Source organism: Seriola dumerili, unplaced genomic scaffold (assembly GCF_002260705.1).
Source record: "Seriola dumerili isolate Sdu_G_001 unplaced genomic scaffold, Sdu_1.0 BDQW01000478.1, whole genome shotgun sequence".
Taxonomy (NCBI): domain Eukaryota; kingdom Metazoa; phylum Chordata; class Actinopteri; order Carangiformes; family Carangidae; genus Seriola; species Seriola dumerili.
Genome location: NW_019174733.1, coordinates 4,565,143 through 4,586,273, shown reverse-complemented (window position 1 = coordinate 4,586,273; position 21,131 = coordinate 4,565,143). Strand labels below are relative to the sequence as shown.

The 21,131-nt window shown below is 33.1% G+C and overlaps 1 protein-coding gene across 1 annotated transcript in view; it reads right to left on the bottom strand.

Moving 5' to 3' along the window:
- Positions 1-20,657, bottom strand: part of phyhipl (phytanoyl-CoA 2-hydroxylase interacting protein like) — a 30,832-nt gene extending 10,175 nt beyond the window's left edge. Inside the window, exon 1 of the mRNA XM_022763689.1 lies at positions 20,182-20,657. Within this exon, the coding sequence (XP_022619410.1) occupies positions 20,182-20,287 (106 nt within the window). The 5' untranslated portion in view covers positions 20,288-20,657. The remainder of the gene's footprint in view (positions 1-20,181) is intronic.
- Positions 20,658-21,131: the final 474 nt, after the last annotated feature.

Below are 21,131 nucleotides of genomic sequence, written 5' to 3'. Positions count from 1 at the left end.
ATGGTAAGGCATCAAATGAAATAGTATTGTAAGCCATAAAAATGCCCAAAGAAAATCATAGTATAGTAAGGCATCAAAATGTCAAAATATGTCGTAGTATAATATGGCATCAAAACTTCAAAAAACGTCACAGTATAGTAAGGTATCAACATATCCTACCATAGTAAGGCATTAAAAAGGTCAAAAACGTCATAGTATATTATGGCATAAAAATGTCAAAAAATGTCATAGTATAATAAGGCAAAAAACATTAAAAAAATATCATTGTATATTACGGAATAAAAGATCATAAAAATGTGTTAGTATAGTAAGGAATAAAACGACATAGTATAGTAAGGCATAAAATTGCTAAAAAACGTCATACTATAAAATAGTGTAAAACGTCAAGAAATGTCATAGTATAGTATGACATAAAACGTCCAAAAAACATCATTGTATATTAAGGCATAAAAGGTCATACAAAAGTGTTAGTATGGTAAGGAATAAAACAACATAGTATAATAAGGCATAAAATTGCTAAAAAATGTCATACTATTAAATAGTATAAAACGTCAAAAAAACATCATATTATATTAAGGCATAAAAGGTCCTAAAAACGTCATAGTATGGTAAGGCATCAAATGATATAGTATTGTAAGCCATAAAAATGCCATAAAACGTCATATTATATAGTATGGCATGAAAATTTCAAAAAGCGTCATAGTATATTGAGGCATAAAAGGTCCTAAAAACATCATACTATGGTAAGACATCAAATGAAATAGTATTGTAAGCCATAAAAATGCCAAAAAAAGTCATAGTATAGTATGGCATAAAAATGTCAAAAAACGTCATAGTATGGTAAGGATTAAAACGACATAGTAGAGTAAGGCATAAAAATGTCAAAAAATGTCATACTATAAAATGGTATAAAACGTCAAAAAATGTCATAGTATAGTATGACATAAAACGTCCAAAAAACATTATTGTATATTAAGGCATAAAAGGTCATACAAAAGTGTTAGTATGGTAAGGAATAAAACAACATAGTATAGTAAGGCATAAAATTGCTAAAAAACGTCATACTACAAAATAGTATAATACGTCAAAAAACGTCACAGTATAGTATGGCAAAAAACGTAAAAAAAAACAACATATTATATTAAGGCATAAAAGGTCCTAAAAACATCATAGTATGGTAAGGCATCAAATGATATAGTGTTGTGAGCCATAAAATGCCATAAAATATTATATTATAGTATGGCATAAAAATGTCAAAAAACGTCATAGTAAATTAAGGCACCAAACATCAAAAAAACATCATAGTGTATAAAGGCATAAAAGATCATAGTATAGTAAGGAATAAAACGAAAAAGTAGAGTAAGGCATAAAAATGTCAAAAAACATCATACTATAAAATGATACAAAACGTCAAAAAACGTCATAGTATAGTATGACATAAAACGTCCAAAAAACATAATTGTATGTTAAAGCATAAAAGGTCATAAAAAAGTGTTAGTATGGTAAGGAATGAAACGACATAGTATAGTAAGGCATAAAATTGCTAAAAAACGTCATACTATAAAATAGTATAAAACGTCAAAAAACGTCATAGTATAGTATGGCACAAAACGTCAAAAAAAACAACATATTATATTAAGGCATAAAAGGTCCTAAAAACATCATAGTATGGTAAGGCATCAAATGATATAGTGTTGTGAGCCATAAAATGCCATAAAATATTATATTATAGTATGGCATAAAAATGTCAAAAAACGTCATAGTAAATTAAGGCACCAAACATCAAAAAAACATCATAGTGTATAAAGGCATAAAAGATCATAGTATAGTAAGGAATAAAACGAAAAAGTAGAGTAAGGCATAAAAATGTCAAAAAACATCATACTATAAAATGATACAAAACGTCAAAAAACGTCATAGTATAGTATGACATAAAACGTCCAAAAAACATAATTGTATGTTAAAGCATAAAAGGTCATAAAAAAGTGTTAGTATGGTAAGGAATGAAACGACATAGTATAGTAAGGCATAAAATTGCTAAAAAACGTCATACTATAAAATAGTATAAAACGTCAAAAAATGTCATAGTATAGTATGGCACAAAACGTCAAAAAAACATCATTGTATATTAAGGCATAAAAGGTCATAAAAAAGTGTTAGTATGGTAAGGAATGAAACAACATAGTATAGTAAGGCATAAAATTGCTAAAAAACGTCATACTATAAAATGATATAAAACGTCAAAAAACGTCATAGTATAGTATGGCACAAAACGTCAAAAAAACATCATTGTATATTAAGGCATAAAAGGTCATAAAAAAGTGTTAGTATGGTAAGGAATGAAACAACATAGTATAGTAAGGCATAAAATTGCTAAAAAACGTCATACTATAAAATAGTATAAAACGTCAAAAAACGTCATAGTATAGTATGGCACAAAACGTCAAAAAAACATCATTGTATATTAAGGCATAAAAGGTCATAAAAAAGTGTTAGTATGGTAAGGAATAAAACAACATAGTATAGTAAGGCATAAAATTGCTAAAAAACGTCATACTATAAAATAGTATAAAACGTCAAAAAATGTCATAGTATAGTATGACATAAAACGTCCAAAAAACATCATTGTATATTAAGGCATAAAAGGTCATAAAAAAGTGTTAGTATGGTAAGGAATGAAACAACATAGTATAGTAAGGCATAAAATTGCTAAAAAACGTCATACTATAAAATAGTATAAAACGTCAAAAAATGTCATAGTATAGTATGACATAAAACGTCCAAAAAACATCATTGTATATTAAGGCTTAAAAGGTCATAAAAAAGTGTTAGTATGGTAAGGAATGAAACAACATAGTATAGTAAGGCATAAAATTGCTAAAAAACGTCATACTATAAAATAGTATAAAACGTCAAAAAACGTCATAGTATAGTATGGCACAAAACGTCAAAAAAACATGATATTATATTGAGGCATAAAAGGTCCTAAAAACCTCATAGTATGGTAAGGCATCAAATGAAACAGTATTGTAAGCCATAAAAATGCCCAAAGAAAATCATAGTACAGTATGTCATAAAAATTTCAAAAAACGTCATAGTATAGTAAGGCATCAAAATGTCAAAATATGTCCTAGTATAATATGGCATCAAAACTTCAAAAAACGTCATAGTATAGTAAGGTATCAACATATCCTACCATAGTAAAGCATTAAAAAGGTCAAAAATGTCATAGTATATTATGGCATAAAAATGTCAAAAAATGTCATAGTATAATAAGGCATAAAACATTAAAAAAATATCATTGTATATTAAGGAATAAAAGATCATAAAAAAGTGTTAGTATAGTAAGGAATAAAACGACATAGTATAGTAAGGCATAAAATTGCTAAAAAACGTCATACTATAAAATAGTATAAAACGTCAAAAAACGTCATAGTATAGTATGGCACAAAACGTCAAAAAAACATCATTGTATATTAAGGCATAAAAGGTCATAAAAAAGTGTTAGTATGGTAAGGAATAAAACAACATAGTATAGTAAGGCATAAAATTGCTAAAAAACGTCATACTATAAAATAGTATAAAACGTCAAGAAATGTCATAGTATAGTATGACATAAAACGTCCAAAAAACATCATTGTATATTAAGGCATAAAAGGTCATAAAAAAGTGTTAGTATGGTAAGGAATGAAACAACATAGTATAGTAAGGCATAAAATTGCTAAAAAACGTCATACTATAAAATAGTATAAAACGTCAAAAAACGTCATAGTATAGTATGGCACAAAACGTCAAAAAAACATCATTGTATATTAAGGCATAAAAGGTCATAAAAAAGTGTTAGTATGGTAAGGAATAAAACGACATAGTATAGTAAGGCATAAAATTGCTAAAAAACGTCATACTATAAAATAGTATAAAACGTCAAAAAATGTCATAGTATAGTATGACATAAAACGTCCAAAAAACATCATTGTATATTAAGGCATAAAAGGTCATAAAAAAGTGTTAGTATGGTAAGGAATGAAACAACATAGTATAGTAAGGCATAAAATTGCTAAAAAACGTCATACTATAAAATAGTATAAAACGTCAAAAAACGTCATAGTATAGTATGGCACAAAACGTCCAAAAAACATCATTGTATATTAAGGCATAAAAGGTCATAAAAAAGTGTTAGTATGGTAAGGAATGAAACAACATAGTATAGTAAGGCATAAAATTGCTAAAAAACGTCATACTATAAAATAGTATAAAACGTCAAAAAACGTCATAGTATAGTATGGCACAAAACGTCAAAAAAACATCATTGTATATTAAGGCATAAAAGGTCATAAAAAAGTGTTAGTATGGTAAGGAATGAAACAACATAGTATAGTAAGGCATAAAATTGCTAAAAAACGTCATACTATAAAATAGTATAAAACGTCAAAAAACGTCATAGTATAGTATGGCACAAAACGTCAAAAAAACATCATTGTATATTAAGGCATAAAAGGTCATAAAAAAGTGTTAGTATGGTAAGGAATAAAACAACATAGTATAGTAAGGCATAAAATTGCTAAAAAACGTCATACTATAAAATAGTATAAAACGTCAAAAAATGTCATAGTATAGTATGACATAAAACGTCCAAAAAACATCATTGTATATTAAGGCTTAAAAGGTCATAAAAAAGTGTTAGTATGGTAAGGAATGAAACAACATAGTATAGTAAGGCATAAAATTGCTAAAAAACGTCATACTATAAAATAGTATAAAACGTCAAAAAATGTCATAGTATAGTATGACATAAAACGTCCAAAAAACATCATTGTATATTAAGGCATAAAAGGTCATAAAAAAGTGTTAGTATGGTAAGGAATGAAACAACATAGTATAGTAAGGCATAAAATTGCTAAAAAACGTCATACTATAAAATAGTATAAAAGGTCAAAAAATGTCATAGTATAGTATGACATAAAACATCCAAAAAACATCATTGTATATTAAGGCTTAAAAGGTCATAAAAAAGTGTTAGTATGGTAAGGAATGAAACAACATAGTATAGTAAGGCATAAAATTGCTAAAAAACGTCATACTATAAAATAGTATAAAACGTCAAGAAATGTCATAGTATAGTATGACATAAAACGTCCAAAAAACATCATTGTATATTAAGGCTTAAAAGGTCATAAAAAAGTGTTAGTATGGTAAGGAATGAAACAACATAGTATAGTAAGGCATAAAATTGCTAAAAAACGTCATACTATAAAATAGTATAAAACGTCAAAAGACGTCATAGTATAGTATGGCACAAAACGTCAAAAAAACATCATAGTGTATAAAGGCATAAAAGATCATAGTATAGTAAGGAATAAAACGAAATAGTAGAGTAAGGCATAAAAATTTCAAAAAACATCATACTATAAAATGATATAAAACATCAAAAAACGTCATAGTATAGTATGACAGAATAAGAGACACCTTTGCTAACCACTACACCATCATGTTTACACTGTTAGGCATAAAAACGTAATAGTAAAGTATGGCATAAAAATGAAAAAAAAACATAGTATAGTATGACACAAAACGTCAAAAAAATATCATATTATATTAAGGCATAAAAGGTCCTAAAAACGTTATAGTATGGTAAGGCATCAAATGATACAGTGTTGTAAGCCATAAAAATGCCCAAAGAAAATCATAGTATAGTATGGCATAAAAATTTCAAAAAACGTCATAGTATAGTAAGGCATCAAAATGTCAAAATATGTCGTAGTATAATATGGCATCAAAACTTCAAAAAACGTCATAGTATAGTAAGGTATCAACATATCCTACCATAGTAAGGCATTAAAAAGGTCAAAATCGTCATAGTATATTATGGCATAAAAATGTAAAAAAATGTCATAGTATAATAAGGCATAAAACATTAAAAAAATATCATTGTATATTAAGGAATAAAAGATCATAAAAAAGTGTTAGTATAGTAAGGAATAAAACGACATAGTATAGTAAGGCATAAAATTGCTAAAAAATGTCATACTATAAAATAGTATAAAACGTCAAAAAACGTCATAGTATAGTATGGCACAAAACGTCAAAAAAACATCATTGTATATTAAGGCATAAAAGGTCATAAAAAAGTGTTAGTATGGTAAGGAATGAAACAACATAGTATAGTAAGGCATAAAATTGCTAAAAAACGTCATACTATAAAATAGTATAAAAGGTCAAAAAATGTCATAGTATAGTATGACATAAAACATCCAAAAAACATCATTGTATATTAAGGCTTAAAAGGTCATAAAAAAGTGTTAGTATGGTAAGGAATGAAACAACATAGTATAGTAAGGCATAAAATTGCTAAAAAACGTCATACTATAAAATAGTATAAAACGTCAAAAAACGTCATAGTATAGTATGGCACAAAACGTCAAAAAAACATGATATTATATTGAGGCATAAAAGGTCCTAAAAACCTCATAGTATGGTAAGGCATCAAATGAAACAGTATTGTAAGCCATAAAAATGCCCAAAGAAAATCATAGTACAGTATGTCATAAAAATTTCAAAAAACGTCATAGTATAGTAAGGCATCAAAATGTCAAAATATGTCCTAGTATAATATGGCATCAAAACTTCAAAAAACGTCATAGTATAGTAAGGTATCAACATATCCTACCATAGTAAAGCATTAAAAAGGTCAAAAATGTCATAGTATATTATGGCATAAAAATGTCAAAAAATGTCATAGTATAATAAGGCATAAAACATTAAAAAAATATCATTGTATATTACGGAATAAAAGATCATAAAAAAGTGTTAGTATAGTAAGGAATACAACGACATAGTATAGTAAGGCATAAAATTGCTAAAAAACGTCATACTACAAAATAGTATAAAACGTCAAAAAACGTCATAGTATAGTATGGCACAAAACGTCAAAAAAAACAACATATTATATTAAGGCATAAAAGGTCCTAAAAACATCATAGTATGGTAAGGCATCAAATGATATAGTGTTGTGAGCCATAAAATGCCATAAAATATTATATTATAGTATGGCATAAAAATGTCAAAAAACGTCATAGTAAATTAAGGCACCAAACATCAAAAAAACATCATAGTGTATAAAGGCATAAAAGATCATAGTATAGTAAGGAATAAAACGAAAAAGTAGAGTAAGGCATAAAAATGTCAAAAAACATCATACTATAAAATGATACAAAACGTCAAAAAACGTCATAGTATAGTATGACATAAAACGTCCAAAAAACATAATTGTATGTTAAAGCATAAAAGGTCATAAAAAAGTGTTAGTATGGTAAGGAATGAAACGACATAGTATAGTAAGGCATAAAATTGCTAAAAAACGTCATACTATAAAATAGTATAAAACGTCAAGAAATGTCATAGTATAGTATGACATAAAACGTCCAAAAAACATCATTGTATATTAAGGCATAAAAGGTCATAAAAAAGTGTTAGTATGGTAAGGAATGAAACAACATAGTATAGTAAGGCATAAAATTGCTAAAAAACGTCATACTATAAAATAGTATAAAACGTCAAAAAACGTCATAGTATAGTATGGCACAAAACGTCAAAAAAACATCATTGTATATTAAGGCATAAAAGGTCATAAAAAAGTGTTAGTATGGTAAGGAATGAAACAACATAGTATAGTAAGGCATAAAATTGCTAAAAAACGTCATACTATAAAATAGTATAAAACGTCAAAAAACGTCATAGTATAGTATGGCACAAAACGTCAAAAAAATATCATTGTATATTAAGGCATAAAAGGTCATACAAAAGTGTTAGTATGGTAAGGAATAAAACAACATAGTATAGTAAGGCATAAAATTGCTAAAAAACGTCATACTATAAAATAGTATAAAACGTCAAAAAACGTCATAGTATAGTATGGCACAAAACGTCAAAAAAACATCATTGTATATTAAGGCATAAAAGGTCATAAAAAAGTGTTAGTATGGTAAGGAATGAAACAACATAGTATAGTAAGGCATAAAATTGCTAAAAAACGTCATACTATAAAATAGTATAAAACGTCAAAAAACGTCATAGTATAGTATGGCACAAAACGTCAAAAAAACATCATTGTATATTAAGGCATAAAAGGTCCTAAAAACGTCATAGTATGGTAAGGCATCAAATGATATAGTGTTGTAAGCCATAAAAATGCCATAAAATCTGATATTATAGTATGTCATAAAAATGTCAAAAAACATCAGACTATATTAAGGCATGAAAATGTACAAAACGTCATAGTATAGTAAAGCATCAACATATCCTAGCATAGTAAGGCATTAAAAAGTTCAAAAACGTCATAGTTTATTATGGCATAAAAATGTTAAAATACGTCATAGTATAATAAGGCATAAAAATGCCAAAAAAAGTCATAATATGATGATGCATAAAGGGGTGGCAGTGGGATTTGAACCTACAACCTTATGAATAAGAGACACCTTTGCTAACCACTACACCATCATGTTGACACAGTTAGGCATAAAAACGTAATAGTAAAGTATGGCATAAAAATGAAAAAAAAACATAGTATAGTATGACACAAAACGTCAAAAAAACATCATATTATATTAAGGCATAAAAGGTCCTAAAAACGTCATAGTATGGTAAGGCATCAAATCATACAGTGTTGTAAGCCATAAAATGCCATAAAATATCATATTATAGTATGGCATAAAAATGTCAAAAAACGTCATAGTATGGTAAGGAATAAAACGGAATAGTAGAGTAAGGCATAAAAATGTCAAAAAACATCATACTATAAAATGATATAAAACGTCAAAAAACGTCATAGTATAGTATGGCACAAAACGTCAAAAAAACATCATTGTATATTAAGGCATAAAAGGTCCTAAAAAAGTGTTAGTATGGTAAGGAATGAAACAACATAGTATAGTAAGGCATAAAATTGCTAAAAAACGTCATACTATAAAATAGTATAAAACGTCAAGAAATGTCATAGTATAGTATGACATAAAACGTCCAAAAAACATCATTGTATATTAAGGCTTAAAAGGTCATAAAAAAGTGTTAGTATGGTAAGGAATGAAACAACATAGTATAGTAAGGCATAAAATTGCTAAAAAACGTCATACTATAAAATAGTATAAAACGTCAAAAAACGTCATAGTATAGTATGGCACAAAACGTCAAAAAAACATAATTGTATATTAAGGCATAAAAGGTCCTAAAAACGTTATAGTATGGTAAGGCATCAAATGATACAGTGTTGTCAGCCATAAAAATGCCCAAAGAAAATCATAGTATAGTATGGCATAAAAATTTTAAAAAACGTCATAGTATAGTAAGGCATCAAAATGTCAAAATATGTCGTAGTATAATATGGCATCAAAACTTCAAAAAACGCCATAGTATAGTAAGGTATCAACATATCCTACCATAGTAAGGCATTAAAAAGGTCAAAAACGTCATAGTATATTATGGCATAAAACATTAAAAAAATCATAGTATAGTATGGCATAAAAATGTCATTGTATAGTAAGGCATAAAATGTCAAAAAACATCATAGTATAGTAAGGTATCAACATATCCTACCATAGTAAGGCATTAAAAAGGTCAAAAACGTCATAGTATATTATGGCATAAAACATTAAAAAAATCATTGTATATTAAGGAATAAAAGATCATAAAAAAGTGTTAGTATAGTAAGGAATAAAACGACATAGTATAGTAAGGCATAAAATTGCTAAAAAAAGTCATACTATAAAATAGTATAAAACGTCAAAAAACGTCATAGTATAGTATGGCACAAAACGTCAAAAAAACATCATATTATATTAAGGCATAAAAGGTCATAAAAAAGTGTTAGTATGGTAAGGAATAAAACAACATAGTATAGAAAGGCATAAAATTGCTAAAAAAAAGTCATACTATAAAATAGTATAAAACGTCAAAAAACGTCATAGTATAGTATGGCACAAAACGTCAAAAAAACATCATATTATATTAAGGCATAAAAGGTCATAAAAACGTCGTAATATGGTAAGGCATCAAATGATATAGTGTTGTAAACCATAAAAATGCCATAAAATCTGATATTATAGTATGTCATAAAAATGTTAAAAAACATCAGACTATATTAAGGCATGAAAATGTACAAAACGTCATAGTATAGTAAAGCATCAACATATCCTAGCATAGTAAGGCATTAAAAAGGCCAAAAACGTCATAGTTTATTATGGCATAAAAATGTTAAAATACGTCATAGTATAATAAGGCATAAAAATGCCAAAAAAAGTCATAATATGATGATGCATAAAGGGGTGGCAGTGGGATTTGAACCTACAACCTTATGAATAAGAGACACCTGTGCTAACCACTACACCATCATGTTGACACAGTTAGGCATAAAAACGTAATAGTAAAGTATGGCATAAAAATGAAAAAAAAACACATTATAGTATGACACAAAACGTCAAAAAAACATCATATTATATTAAGGCATAAAAGGTCCTTAAAACGTCATAGTATGGTAAGGCATCAAATCATACAGTGTTGTAAGCCATAAAATGCCATAAAATATCATATTATAATATGGCATAAAAATGTCAAAAAACGTCATAGTATATTAAGGCACCAAACAGCAAAAAAACATCATAGTGTATAAAGGCATAAAAGATCATAGTATAGTAAGGAATAAAACGACATAGGATAGTAAGGCATAAAATTGCTAAAAAACGTCATACTATAAAATAGTATAAAACGTCAATAAACGTCATAGTATATTAAGGCACCAAACAGCAAAAAGACATCATAGTGTATAAAGGCGTAAAAGATCATAGTATAGTAAGGAATAAAACGACATAGGATAGTAAGGCATAAAATTGCTAAAAAACGTCATACTATAAAATAGTATAAAACGTCAATAAACGTCATAGTATATTAAGGCACCAAACAGCAAAAAGACATCATAGTGTATAAAGGCGTAAAAGATCATAGTATAGTAAGGAATAAAACGACATAGGATAGTAAGGCATAAAATTGCTAAAAAACGTCATACTATAAAATAGTATAAAACGTCAATAAACGTCATAGTATATTAAGGCACCAAACAGCAAAAAGACATCATAGTGTATAAAGGCGTAAAAGATCATAGTATAGTAAGGAATAAAACGACATAGGATAGTAAGGCATAAAATTGCTAAAAAACGTCATACTATAAAATAGTATAAAACGTCAATAAACGTCATAGTATATTAAGGCACCAAACAGCAAAAAGACATCATAGTGTATAAAGGCGTAAAAGATCATAGTATAGTAAGGAATAAAACGACATAGGATAGTAAGGCATAAAATTGCTAAAAAACGTCATACTATAAAATAGTATAAAACGTCAATAAACGTCATAGTATAGTATGGCATAAAACGTCATAGTATGGTAAGGCATCAAATGAAATAGTATTGTAAGCCATAAAAATGCCCAAAGAAAATCATAGTATATTATGGCATAAAAATGTCATAGTATAATAAGGCATAAAACATTAAAAAAATATCATTGTATATTAAGGAATAAAAGATCATAAAAAAGTGTTAGTATAGTAAGGAATAAAACGACATAGTATAGTAAGGCATAAAATTGCTAAAAAACGTCATACTATAAAATAGTATAAAACGTATAGCACATAAGGCATAACAATGTCATAGTACTGTAATATATAAAAAAGTCAAATAAGGTCATACTCTAGTAAGTCATCAAAACCCAAAAAACATCATAGTATGGTAAGGCACAAAAATGTCAAAGAATGTCATAATATAGTAAGACATAGAAATGTCAAAAACATCATAGTATCGCAATGCATACAAACATTATAGTATAGAAAGACATGAAAAAGTCAAAAAACATCATATCAAGGCATGAAAAGGTCAAAAAATGTCATAGTATAGGAAGGTATCAAAATGTCAAAAAAAAGGTCATAGTATAGTAAGGCATAAAAATGTCAAAAATGTCAAAGTTTAGTAAGGCACAACAACTTCAAAAAATGTCATACTATAGTAAGGCATAAAAATGTAAAAAAACATCACAGTATAGTAAGGCATACAAACGTCATAGTATAGTAAGGCATAGAAACGTCATAGTATAAGGCATAATAAGTCATTAGTAAAGGAAAGTATAAAAAGTAATCATATAGAAAGTCATAAAAAAGTCATAGTATACTGAGGCATGAAAATGTCATAGTATAGCAAGGCTTAAAAAAAATAATAGTATTCATTGTGACATTTCATACTTTGATATATCCACAATCTTCTGATTACTCCTGCTAGCAACCTGACTCATAGCGTATAAGGCATAAGCCAGGGTTAACTTTAGTTAACATGGTTAAATAACATCAGTTGACATTTTTTTTGGTGACGTTAGGTACCACTTTGATATTCTCACATGACGCGAGCCTTCAGATAGTCCCCGCCCTTTCAGTCAATAAAGATGCTAGCATGCCAAAATGTGTCTTGGAAACATAGCCTCACACACACATTGGAATGATCTATACGACTTCACTCAAAACATAGTGTGAATGAGTTCACTCAAATATTGGTAGGAACAATTTTGTCCTCCTAAAATAATGGTAGGAACATGTCCTTACCGTCCATATGCAAACCTATGCCTACACCCAGAAATCAAAAGAAATGCTCATGAGACAGTCAGAGAACTGCTACCACCACTGTTCCCTGTTTTTTTTAAAAAAGAGAAAACAAAATAAAAACATGAATTTAATTAACAAACACAATATTCTAAGGTTAAAGAATTAAATTAAGCAGTATGCCAACCAATTCATTATCAAAATTACTAAATAGGCTACAATTAACTACAACTTGAAAGTGAATCTGAATATGAATACAATATCTGCCATGCCTGCAGGCAAACACAGCAGTTTTGTGAGATCTAGTGGCTAAGCTCTGCTCTGGCTCCTTGGGGAGTCTGAGAGCATAGGATGAAAGATGGAGGAGCCAAAGCCAAGCATGATGAAGGTCAAACACTAAGAGAGAGAGAGAGAGAATAAAACCTTTTACAGTCTTAAAGGGGAAATGGGAGGAACCTAAGCTAAATTTTAAGTGTCATATCAAAGTGTCTGAATACTTATGTTAATGTAATATTTCACTTTTTAATATATTTAAAAAAAAAATTAAATATCCTGTTTTCAATTCGTCTTTATGGGGTACTGAGTGTAGATTGATGAGGGTAAATGAGGGTTGAGGGTTTTTAGGATAAGGCTGCAACATAAAAACGTGAAATAATTGAAGGGGTCTGACCACTTTCTGAATGCACCGTATGTCTACAACTACAATTGTGCATTTTTTTTACCCAGTTTGCACTGTGGATCTGTAAAAATTTACTGAAATGCACTGTTCCTTAGCTAGAGTCATTAAAGTAAGGACATCTAACAGCTTCTGGGCACATTGCAGCATTTTAAGTCCTTTGTTATATACTTTTTAAGCAGTAGTACAAGTAGGAATATGTTTGTCAACGGCCTGCATTTGACATTTGTTTGTTCAGCACTGTTATCAGCTCAGTAAATTTGTATATGAGCTAGTCAGTAGGGACTTGAAGTGTTTTGATTAATATTAACTCTCATTTGACTTCTGATGAAAAAATTACAGAAATGTTAAAAGATGCCGTAGCACTGTTTTTGCATTGTTCATTTATATACAAAATAAATTAGCTTAATTTTGTATTTCTGTTTATCCGTTCACTGGCTGGCCAATAAACAAAAAATGTCAGTATAGTAATTCCATAATTGCTACACACACCTAAATCATTACAAACTTTTTTTTATTCAAGGGTTTCATGTTAAAATGTACCAGACCAAAACATTCTCCTATGATTACTTATCACATTTGAGTATTAGTGGCTAAAGAAAACAAGACATTTAATTTCCTCATAATGTATATGTGAAGAAGCTTGACATCCTAGAAATGTATGCTACTACCCTTTGATTCAGTAGTAATATTGACTAATTATAAAATCCATATTGTAGCCAAATGCATACAAAATGAGATCCACTACGCATCCAGTATGGATCTGGGCCAGTTCCAGTATGGATCAAATGTGGATCTGGGCTGGATCCAGTATGAATCTGGGCTGGATTCTGTACAGATCTGGGTCTGAACCAGAACAGATTTGGGCCAGATCCAGTACATATCTGGGAGGATCACCATGAAAGAACAGTCATCCAGCCCAGAGCTGGCCCAAATAATTTTTGCTATCTGGGATATGCTATGCATGAGGTAAAGGGTGGGGGATTTTTGCCTAATCATGATCAAGCAAAACGAGAGTCACCTCTTGAGACCTTGCTTAGGAGCTTAGGGGCACAGATTACTCATGCTGTGCGCATAAGTGCAACATGACATATAGGTACATTCTGCTTGATACATGAGAGCACTGTATATACTGTACATGCTTGAGCAGAGAAAATGCAGCACACAGGAAAATTCTGCATTACTGCAGATGGAAAGCCGATTCTGCTAAACCTTATCAAATGGACCTCATTGTATATTGCCCTTTTACTCAGTGTGCAGTCAAATGCCAGTGTGGAATAATAATAGATGCAGAAGGATCAATAAAAATCTTGTTAACATGCTCACGTAGGTCCATCCTAATGGCTCTCTGTGGTAGGATTTGTTACAGTCACACCTGGCTTGGCGCTGTGAATTACTTCTCTTTACTGGTGAGAATCAAGTGATTTCCATTCCACCCATCTACACAATACTCACAACTACTGTAGTAGTTGCTGATAAAAGCATCAACCATGTGATACTATGGTGCTCCATATGAAGGTCCATGCTTCTTAATTTCAAAACAAGTCAACTTTCAGTCAAGGTTAATGTTGAATAATCAATTTGCTAAATATTGTTGGCGGGTGTACAATGTGAAAAAAAAGAACTGGCAGGTGACAGCAGCACTGACTGCCTTTGACTGCACAAGTGGGCACTCAGTTGAGACAGACGAGCCTCCTACTTTTTAAGTTGCAGTGTTAGGTCTAAAATGGAACTGTAAACATTGGCAGAACAATGGACACTCACTGATGTTTTCAGGCCTTTGAAAATCACGCCTTTGTTTCTCTCAATGCACAGGCTGAGAATGAGAGAAGCTGCCAAAAGAAAAGCATCTTTCTCTCAGAGTGAGACAAACAATGCACTGTTCGTCAGGGTTACACAGCCTGTGTTCCACCTTTTACAAATCAATAAGCTCTTGAATAGCAAACAAAGACATAGTAGACACACTTTAATAATACAAACTTCAGTGGAAAAAAGTGCTTGTTGGTTCAGAATTGACCCATACCTATTCTTACAAATTAATGAAAGAGAAAACCCTTTGGGAGGCCTGATCAAAAAGTAGAATGAGTCATCGTTACGCATTTGCATAGAATTTGAATTCTCAAACAAAAGGCTGCTGTAAAATCCTTCAGCTATTTTTGCAGTACAAGTCTTCATTTTCTGAATAGAAGGATATTATGCTCCGGCAGTCAGGCACTGAGGAAAAAGGAAAATTAGCATGAATGTTTAAATTTGATTTTCATGGCCAGACACCACAATCATTCTAAAATAATACAGTAAAGTCAATTGAAAGTGAACATATTAGCAGCTGATAAATGACTGCTTGGTACCTGTACCTCTTGCCAGCACAGTCACGGCACAACTGCTCACATTGAAAACTGGCCAAGCTAAAATGCCAGCTTACTCAGTTGATGCTTTATGTCATAAGGCCGGCCTGCTGTTGCACCATGTTGGAACATATTGGATAAGCTCTACTCAAGTCCACCAAGTAACAGTTATCATAGGAGTTACCAATGTATGAAAGACTAAGAGTCTACAACCATGCTAGCAGCTCTGTAAGGCTGTACTTTGACACAGCAGTGCTTTGAGCAAAATGCTAACATCAGCACTGTAACATACTGACAATTACAATTTAAAAAACATGCTAATGTTGAGTAGGTAGTGTATACCATGCTCACCATCTTAGCTTATCATGTAAGCATGCTAACATTGGCTAATTAGCAGTAAACATACAGAGGCTGATAGTAATGTCATTCGCAGGTATTTGCATTTACATTTACATTTACTCATTTGCTTTTATCCAAAGTGACTTACAAGTCAAGGACAACACTATAGCTTCAGTGCAATAGGAGACCTTGAAGTAAGTACTACTGTTCATTGAGGTGAAGTGCAAGGAGATCAGGTAAAGAAGTGCACTGAAAGTGCATAGTAAATGCTAGTTAGGCATGTTGGTGTGGTGTTAAGAGAGTGGGTTCTTTCTGAAGAGATGAGTCTTCAAGAGGTTTTTGAAGATAGAGAGGGATGCCCCTGCTCTGATAGATTTTTGTTGCTTGCTGCAACAGTGGAAAACCATAAATGAGAACAGTCTGGACTGCGATTGCCTTGTGTGCAGGGATTGCAGTGTCAGACGATATTCCTTGAAGGAACACAGTGGCTAAAAAGGAGCGTAAGCATATATGATTGAGCTCAAGTAGATGGGTTCAGACCCAGTAGTTACTCTGTAGACAAGCAATAGTATTTGATTCAGATGCCCATGGATTGAGTGGAGGTCAATGAGCAGTGGAGTGATATGTTTGATAAGGGTTTCACTGTGCGGCAGTAGTTGAGGAGAGAGATAACCATGGCCTGTATCAAGAGTTGGGTAGTGTGCTCAGTCAGGAAAGACTTGATTTTTCTTATAGTGCAAAATGGTATGATCAAGAGACAGATGCAACATAGTTAGAGAAGATTAGTTGAGTCACTCAGGTTTCCCGTGGCCTTAGTTGGGGTGAGAGATGAAGAGGCGATTTTGACGCTGAGATTATGATGGAGAGGTTTAGTTAAAGGTGGTGTTCCTTCATCCATGTGGATATGTCTGAGAGACAAGCTGAGATCTACGCCAAGACCATCATCCAGCGGGAACGACGGATATAGTTGGGTGTCATCTGCGTGTTGATATATTTTGTTGGATATCAACTGTATATCAAATTTCACGGCAATCCATTTAACAGTTGTTGAGATATTTCAGTTAGGACCAAAGTGGTGGACTGACCATTAGACCAACATTGCCATCAATAGAGGCACATTACTAGAATGGCTACAATGGTTACTAGAATTGTCTGAAATGCAGCACAATTGGAACAGTGAAAGAAAAAAAGGCCCCTGAATAATCGTTTCTTCCACTGCCTATTTAATCTTGCAAAACTTCTTTTCATGGTGTTTCTCAGCTCCACCGTGGTTTTGCAGGGATTAAAAAGTAAGCCTTTTGTTTAAGTGTTGTGACACTGCATTCAGGAAACAATGCCATCGTCGATAAGTAATTGGCAGGTTCAACACGGGGGCACCTTTAAGGCAGAGTGGTTTTCTATCTATTTATCTGTCTATCTATTTATTATAGACACACACACACACGCACACAAACTGCCAGACTGAGGATGTCACAGCTGGAGTGGCAGTATTTTGGGCAGAGAGATTTCACAGAGTGCAGACACAGTACTTGGTTGCGTAAATGGCAGTCATCCATCAAGGCAACTTAATTATGTCAGCAGCCACTGCGCAAAGGTCTTGTGAGACATGTTGTGTGTATTTCATTACCCCCTGTAAGTATGCGCTAACTGTGGATATAAAATCAAAATGGTGGTCCAAGTCAGCCTTGCAGACGTTGGTGACAAATTTGTATCTAGTAGCCTACAACATAATAGAAGTAGTTCTCTGTGTCCCCTGACCTCTGCACACGAGTAGCAGAGACTTCTTATTCATAAGTGCAGATTCTGAAATTTTCCCACTGCTTACCAATCTAAGCAAAACATTCCCTACCCCCTACTCATTCATGTCACAATCCCATCACTAAATTGAACCATTAAGGCTGTAACACACCCTCTAACACAAGATACACACAGAAACAATTTGTAGCCCACACACTCCTTTTGTGCATTGAAATGCTCAAACAGTCCTCAGTGTGTGTGAGAGAGCTCTTTCCCACAGACTACTGAAGTTGCATGCATTTCCATTTGCTAGGTCAGCATAGGCACATAAGCCTCTCCTGCTGGCAATTAAATATTAATGGATTTGGGAGATAAATTTAGAAAGCTATGTGAAACTGAAATGAATATGGTCCTTGGAAGAATGTGTATATTGACCCGATAATAAAAGTCCATTTCCAAGAAAGCTAAACGTGAGCTATGCAGTCTTCTACATGGGGTGTGGCAGGGAAAGTGTAAACTATACAATATTTCTGGAGGTCAAATAAGAAACGACTACATCAACATTCAGGAGGTGGTCAAAATAGCAGGAACACGACTATAATCCAACCACTAACCTGAACAGAATTTAATGTCACACACTTACTGTTTACTGAAAAAGTACTTTCCTGGATTGTATTTTATCAGGTTATTGTGTCTATTGTGTGTCTGTCAAAACAAAATCAGAGCAGATCACCTGCATAGAAAGCTGCAACTACTACAAATTAATCGTTTCTCACCCATCATCATGAATGAATGAATTTTTGTGTACATAAGAGGCAATATTGGCAAATTGTAATGGCATTGGCATGCACTGTGAAGTGATGATACTTAAACTGCACTGAAGATAATAGGAGTGTTTCAAGTAAACCATTTAGAGGACATGAAGTAATGTATCTGAACTAGCATTTCTAGAAACTACTCGGCTTTATGCCAACTACCAATTGTTCTAGAGAACTGTGTTGCTCCATAAACAGAGTATGTGGGTGTCAGACGCACTATTTACACTGGGGAGTCTACTTGACACATAGGAAAGTGCTGCAAAGACCAGGCTTATAAAAAAAAGCTCCCCAGTAAACCTGCAGCATAGGAAGCACAACACTGGCACAGGGGTCCATTAGAGACCAGTCCAGCCTCAGCTTGTACACCATTATTAAAATTACAGCTTTAGAATCAGGCCAGCAAAGCACTAAGAGGATATAAACTGCATCCTGCTGTATTACATTATGAGAAGCAGCTCTGGCAGATGAGAAAATGAGTCAATGTGGTTCAATGACTGCACTATGATCAGAAGCTGGGGGTCATTTGAAGGCTCAATGAAGACACAACACTGACTCCATGGACACCTTAACTGGCCAATCCAAACACAGATCAAGAAAATCTGGTAGCTAAGAAAATTAAATCCTTTCAGCTATGAAAAAAGATGTGATCTCATTTCATTGTCATGGATGTGAATCAATCTACAATCTTAATTAAAAAGGGATCTCTGTGACCATGAGTCTGGACTCAGATGTGGAATCAATGGGTTGTAATTTCACTGATGGGTGTGTAGGGCTGCACCGCCTGTGCACAGACACATGTGGGTGCAGCCATGTTTGAGCCTCTCATTCTCTCCTGATGATGACTTGCTTTTTTCCCCTCCTCACCATTATATTCGCATCAGGGTTAAGCCTGGCTCATGTAAAAACTGTTCATCCATTTTGACATTGTAAAACTGGCTTATAGATGCCTTCTAATCTGTGATCAAATTTATATCAACTCCTTATTTGATGGTAAATATCCAGAAAACTTTTGGATTCAGCCACAGACTATTCAGCATAGATGCAGGTGGATGACTTGATAAATTACATATTTAAACCAAGGGGGAGAGTTTTTGTGAGTTGAGGATGGGATATAAGATTAAAAAGAGAGTTATTTACGGGCACAAAAAACTATAACTTGTCATGTCACTATGTGCAAACAAACTGATTAAGGCAGCTCCCCTACGACAAGAAAAGAGAAGAAGCAGCGGTTATAGGCGGGGTGGCTGCCGGCCTCTGTCCATATCTGTGGTGCTGAAATAAAGTCATTCATCGCTTAACATTGTTTCCTCGTCTGTGCGAGTACTGTATTTTGTTTGCAGGAATATGCATTTCTTTTGCGCGGGGACTCCTCTCTTATGAATGAACAAAACCTTGTTGCCACTGTAAAGACGGTCAGCTATTCCACACACGCACAAGCGCACCATCCATCCAAGGAACCGGCGGAGCCACCGGCCCCTATTCCCTTCAAACACACAATAAGGGTACCTCATGCAGCTAAAATCAATGACAAACAGTCTGTATGTGTTGCAGCGACTCTGACATTAAAAATAGGGCCTACTGCACCGATACAATTCGCGAATATCTCCCCAGTGAAAAGCAGGCAAACCTCTCCTTACCATCTCGTTCGCATAACTGTATGGCGTCTAAGCTCAGGTCCTTGATCATCCCCTCGCAGGGACTTAATGGACTGGTGATGTTGTGCGCCAAGCCTGGTACCTCCATCTCTGCAGAAGAGCCTGGGTGATGCTACTGGTGAATTGCTGTCGCTGGCTAAATATTGTCCACGGGACTTGCACAACAACAGGCTTTCGGTCCACGGTCGTCAAGGAAGGAGAAAAGAAAGAGAAAGAGAGACGGGTTTCCACTCAGCCCCCTGCTCGTTCCGTCGCTCACAGCTCTCCTCTCTGTCTCCTGGGTGGTGCGGCTAGTGGCGCGTCAGCGGAATCGTCACGGGCGCGAACAACAGCACAAGCCGCCACAGTTTGTGTTTGCAACGTGAAGCATAGCAGTTTCTGCAGAGATGCGTTGAAATGTAGCAGCCTGTAAACCTCATAGATGCCAGTCAGTCTGTGCGTTTATCTTAGATCATGCGCTCCTCATGCATGCAGCGCCCCTGTGCCTTTCAGAGCCACAAGTGTGTGTGTGTGTGTGTGTGTGTGTGTGTGTGTGTGTGTGTGTGTGTGTGTGTGTGTGTGTGTGTGTGTTGTGTGTTATTCTGCCGCGGGACAGTTGAACATGAATAGTTCAGCGGATTAGTGCAGAGACGTTCCGCAAATTCAATGGCTTCTTATGTAACCAGATTAGCCCGGTGTTCCCCCTTCGGTTTAAGTCTCCATGCAGACCGTCCACACACACTCCCGTTCTTCCCTATTTCACGTTCAACGTCGCCCCAACAAGGGTCTCTCACATGTCCTTATTTGGTGAGGTGTAGCCCTCTCTAGCAGGAGCGCAGGTGCAAGTGGACCACACAATAATGAGCTGGGGGATGACTCTGACTTAATGAGCGACATAATGAATGAGCAGCCGCACCTCTGCTTTTCTGTCTCGCAGACGATCTTTCTTGCGT